The following is a 5,615-nucleotide window of genomic DNA, read 5'->3' as shown; positions in this document are numbered from 1 at the left end:
GGTGTTGGTTTTGAGAAAGACATTAAGTGGATTGACCTGGAAACTTATACGGGCCAGATGATTGGGTAGTCAAATCAATCTTTTATTTTTTAATATTTTTATTTTTATAATTTATTTAATAGAACTCAACGGACCTATCAAAACGATCGTACCAATCAAATCGATAGACTAGTTATGGAAATTGTAAATTAAAAGTCAAGTGTTTATAAATTAAAATTGTGAAAATTATGGTATAAATGAAATTTGTGAATATTTTTATATTGAACTAAATTAAATGTATGAAGCTTCATCACTGTTTTTATCAAACCAAACCGACCAATCAAACTAATTGGATCAAGAATCAATCAGAGTACCCGTTTGAAATAAGAGGTAAGATTAGTTGACTCGTGAACCGATCGAACGATTTTATCTATTTTTAAATATTTATTTATTTTTAATAATTTGTAGAATAGAGTAGGAATACCAGATGTAGTAAATACATAGATTGCCATGTCTAGTAAAGAACTTTGGCTTATATTCATGGCTTTTGATTACAAGACAAGATAATCCACCTCCATATTTTTGCCCCTTGAGAATATACAACAATTCATAAAGGAAAGTAGGGAATATATAATTTTTTGCAATTTAGTTTCACACCATTGCTTCTAGTTTTAACAACTGTTGAAGGTTTTGATTGGGAGAAAAAATAGGATGGGAGTGGACAACATCATCCAAACTATCTTTGAAACCCCCTTTTTAATGTGTTTTTTCTTCTTTAATTCAATTCCATGGTTTCATTAAAAGCTGCTATCTTTCTTCTTCTTCTTCTTCTTCTTCTTCCTGCATTTCAAAAACAAAATATGAATGTCGGTAGCCAGATAACATTACCCATTAGTACGAATGTCGGTAGACAGATAACATTAAGAGCTGTCTTCCCTTATATATATAGATATATATATATATACAAAGGTATATTAAGAAATAAAGATGGTATTTTTGAGTGACATAAAGAAAATGACAATACAAGGCTACAAGCACAAGAATTTTGACGATTTCTTGGGGTTAGTTGGAAAGAGTAAGGTAGAAACAGCTATTTGTCAACAAAATAGTTGCAAAATTAATTAAGAATGATTTTGTTTGTTAGGTGTGAAATTAGGGTTCTCAATATCAATTGAAAAGGACATTTCATGGAGTTGAAAAAGGTAAGTTTGGATTTGGAAGAGTGGGTCAAAATGGATGACATTTGTAAAGGGAACCAAAAAGAAAAAGCTTTATAACATTAAAAATATTACTAGTGAGGAAGAAAAAGGCATACCTGTGTCAGTTGCTTTTGGGTTGCAAGAAATGGTACAAACTGTGTTGGTTGAGAGAGAAACCTAGTTGATCTTAGGGCTGGGTTGCTTGAAAGCAACAGTGGGAGCAATTCTGCAACTCCTCCTCTGATGTTCCAAAACAAGTTCACCGGCAAACCAATCTAATTTCTCCATATTACTTTCTTCACTAATCCTTTTACCTCCAAACAGAATTGATTCAACGTTTTTTTGCTTCAGCATTTCCTCACCTATCTCCATCAGCAACTTAACATTGCTGGGGCTGGGGTCTGTATCTACATTTGGACCACACCTGCCTAAACCGGACCCATTTGCCTGTCACCCAAAAATTGAAATAAATGATCCTATGCTCAAATTACAGTGAAAAACCTGAATATTATACCAAAAGCATGTTTCCAGTCATGGTGTCCACCATTTAAACACTTTTACTGTACCATCATATAGAGCAACGTGCAATGAGATGACCTCTAAATACTCCTGCACACAAGTATTTGGTTTAATGAGTAGCTGCATGTATTCTACCCTAAAAGACCGGCACCATACTCGGATTGAGTATCAGATACAGCATCCTATCTCGGTAAATTTATTGGACAGAGTCGATGAAAATGAGGACTTTCATGAGACAAATTGTGATTCATAACTACCAAACGGGAGAGAGAAAGCATTACTATAATAAGCCTAATAAAAAAAAGCTAAACTGATTATAAAAGGAATCCTCTTTGACACCCTTTACCTAATATATGGACATGGATAAGGAATTGCTTACTCAATGATGTCCCACACTCGTTACCAAGGCAAGATATCCCTCACAGCATCAACTGAAAGTTGTTTTTAAAAACACCTAAAAACATTCCCATGGTATTCAAGAACTTGAAGACCATTGAATTACGTGAAGGAATCCTCTTTGACCAAAAGAACCAAAGGAAAACTGACAATTTTGACCAAAAGAAATAAAGTTGAAGCAAACACCATGAATTGGTCTTGCTTCTAGGAGTTGCAAAAGTCATCATGTGCCACCCACATCCACCGTGCTAGTGAAACCAAGCGGCACCTATCAAAGGCTGAGGCATCATATCATATTTTACCCATAGGCCAAAATTAGGCATAGATTTCAATGCCCTCAACCATACACTACTAAAACAGCAATTAAAAAAGAAATATTTGGGAAAACCCCAAAGCATCAATGACCCCATTGTCCCTTATTCTAGAATGCCACTCTGCAAAAGACAAGACCCTTAACTCCTACCAGCCTGTCTTTCATTGTCCCTTTTGCATTGCCAATGACAAATAACACAACTTGTTAAAGACAGTCAGTCACAAATATTTCAATTGTCTGCATTCTATCATCAAAATCTTATACCTGAATCTTATAACACAAACAAAACATCCAACATGTTGAGTGTCCATGAAATATGTTACCTGAATTCTTACGTAATTACTGCTTCTGCATTGTTGAAAGGCCATGGCGACGGTTTGATCCACCGAGTCGGCTGAACCGTCACCGGATATACGAGCCATCGGTTTAGCCCAATCCTTGAGCCTCCAAGTCTTGACTTGCTCATATTCATAGCTAACCTCAAGGAGCTGACCCGTCCCCAATGACAGCACCAACAGATCCTCAACCCCTCTAACGAAAGGAAACTCCTGTTTATTATGTAACACATGCGTAATGGCTGCAACGGTCGGGTTGCTCATTGCCAACCCACCATCGACCGCCACACACTTGGTTTGACCGTCAACGGATTGCATCAATACCGGCCCGGATAAGCCCGGTTCAGCAGAGGTTGCCCGACAAACCTCCCATAATGGAAAGTCGAAACTATCCGTCTCCAAAGCATCGGCCCTCGAAAACAAAAAAGGCGCCGTACTGGAAAGATCATAACACGGAATCAAAACCGGCTTTAGTGTATCTTTCAACGTCAAACTCCTTCTACCCGCCGTGAAAGCCTCCTTCATGGCCTTCTCCATACCGTTCGAACTTGACCCGGTCGAACCGTTTTTCAAAATCTTCTTTAGAATACCGCCGTTTTTAACAGCACCCGACCGGTAGATCCTCTTCCCATTATCAGCAAGGAACCGCCACGTCTCCTCGGCGGTGAAAATCGGTTGGTTGTTATCTCTGGTGGCAAAAAGCATGGCGGTGAAGATACCACCAACACTTGAACCCGCGGCGACGTCGAAATAATCGGCGACTCGAGCGTTTGGATTACCCGACTTGGATTTCAAGGCTTTTTCAAGATAAGCCAACGCTTTCCCGCAAAGAATTCCTTTCATGCCACCGCTATCAATACTCAAAATACAGATTTTACCCCTCTGGTTCTTTATAGCTGGGAAGGAATTCTCGTCACCCGGTTGAACCATCGGTTCCGAAGCCGGGGGAGAGATCGGTTTGGGAATCCATAGCTTCTGATTGTCATCGTACCCAAACAAAAATTTGCTTTCCAGTATAGAAAAGATTTCATAACTCAACTTATCCGTATCGATGCTCGGTTCTTGCATCTCTGATGGAGTATTAGAAGACATTATCAAACACTAACACCCAAAATAAAAACCCAAAGAAAAACAAACAAAAAACTTTCTTTTTATCAAATGAATGTTCTCTGCATACTCTCAAATGGGGTTTTCCCCCTTTCTACGAAACAGGGTTTTTTCATACAATCCACCACATGGAAATTTCTCTGCGAAATGGAAAATTTTATCAGTTTAGCTTCAAAACAACAACAACAAAGAAAAAACCAACATAAATGAAGATTTTTTCCAAAGTATCACCTTATTTGACAAGAATGTTCAACCAACATTTATCAGCTTCTAAAATGAAAAATCACTCTTCATTTCTCAATCATTATCATCATTAAAAAAAAAATCAAATTCTTCTTCAGGTTCACGCCTTTCGCCCACCCTATCTATCTTTCAATTAGTCTTCTGGTTTCTGGTTAATTAACCATCAAAGAGCAACAATACCCCCGGAGAGAGACAAAGAAAAGAAGCCAGAATGAGAAGGAAAGAACAACAACAAGAAACAGCAGTCTTAATTTAGCTTTGAAATAAAACCTATAAAGGAAAATCCATATTTACCGTTTTAAATTCGCCATTGAAAACGAACGCTTGCGATTGTTTGTTAGTTTTCTATCGTACGGTCAACATTATTTCGTTACTATTGGTCCGTGATCAACGTTCAAAGTAAGTAAAAAGAAAAACTTTTGTTTTTAATCTCCCGCGCTTGTCGTTCACCGCGTGGGGCCAAGACGCCACCGCCCTCGGCAAAAGAGTGGAGGAGCACCACTAATTATGGCCGAAATATATATATTTGCGGACAAATTTGCCCTTGGGATAAACAAGTACGAAAAAAAATGTGGGGTCACTTCTTGAAGGCTGTGAAAGTTGTTTTTTGGGGAAGGGGGGAGTGTGTATTTTTTGTTTTTGTTGTTTTAGTGTTGGTGAAAATTAGTGGATAAGATTCTTATTCATATACATATTGGTCAAAAATATTGACCAATGTTATAGTAAATTCAGTACTAGTCACCTGCTTTGTGGATAGCCATTTACTTTTTTATACATTATAGTATCGTTATATCGTTATAGTATTTAATTTCACCATCACCACTATTTTTACACTGACGGCAAGTAAATATATCATCCATCTGAAGGGGCTCTTAGTAAATATCTTTTCTAGTCACCTGATTATTAGTAAAAAATTTTGGTCAACCAAATATTTAATATTATCTTTTTTATTATTAGTTGGCTAACGATAATAACTTTTAAAATTAGTATACTAACAACTTTAACTCTTAATATTTATATATTAAATCAATTTAGACTTAATTCTAAAAATCTAACCTTCAACATTTATATGTTGTATAATTTGATCTTTTTGCGCTTCAGTATTTTTTGTGACCATTTCACCTAAAAAGCTAAAAAACTTATCAATTAAATTTGATTGAAAATATACAAAAGGAAAACACACAAAATTCAAGATAATAATTTTCATCTTTTCTCACTTTTAAAACTAACTCTTAATGTAAAAAAAGCAAATTACACAATGTGTAAATGTTGAGAGTTAATTTTTTATAATCAAGACTAAATTGACATAATTTATTAATGTTAAGGGTTAAAATTGCTATTTTGTCAATTTTAAAAGTTACATGAATGAAAAAAAGAAAAATTAAATAATAGGATTATATTGCATAATTTTTCATAGTTAAATGATAAAAAAATTATTAATAATTGAGTGAATACTGATATAATTATTAAAAAAGTTCATAATTCATTGTAATGAAAAATCAATAGATAATTGTCAATTAAGTC

At 35.5% G+C, this 5,615-nt stretch overlaps 1 protein-coding gene across 3 annotated transcripts; it reads right to left on the bottom strand.

Moving 5' to 3' along the window:
- Positions 1-469: 469 nt before the first annotated feature.
- Positions 470-4,361, bottom strand: LOC105780136 (patatin-like protein 6). Of its 3 annotated transcripts, XR_008195426.1 has the most exons (5): positions 4,080-4,361; positions 2,730-3,988; positions 1,745-1,787; positions 1,295-1,625; positions 470-819 (listed from the first exon to the last, which is right to left on the bottom strand). XR_008195426.1 is itself a non-coding variant. In XM_012604270.2 (3 exons), the coding sequence occupies exons 2-3, from the start codon at positions 3,831-3,833 to the stop codon at positions 1,356-1,358; spliced, it is 1,374 nt and encodes a 457-aa protein (XP_012459724.1). In that variant the 5' UTR covers positions 3,834-3,988; positions 4,080-4,353; the 3' UTR covers positions 1,294-1,355. The 3 variants fall into 3 exon arrangements, 1 of the variants encoding a protein (XP_012459724.1); XR_008195425.1 differs by lacking the exon at positions 1,745-1,787 and having other exon boundaries at positions 4,080-4,352; XM_012604270.2 differs by lacking the exons at positions 470-819; positions 1,745-1,787 and having other exon boundaries at positions 1,294-1,625; positions 4,080-4,353.
- Positions 4,362-5,615: the final 1,254 nt, after the last annotated feature.

The sequence above is a fragment of the Gossypium raimondii genome, chromosome 4 (assembly GCF_025698545.1).
Source record: "Gossypium raimondii isolate GPD5lz chromosome 4, ASM2569854v1, whole genome shotgun sequence".
In the NCBI taxonomy this organism is placed as follows: Eukaryota; Viridiplantae; Streptophyta; class Magnoliopsida; order Malvales; family Malvaceae; genus Gossypium; species Gossypium raimondii.
This window is presented reverse-complemented; position numbering and strand designations above follow the sequence as displayed.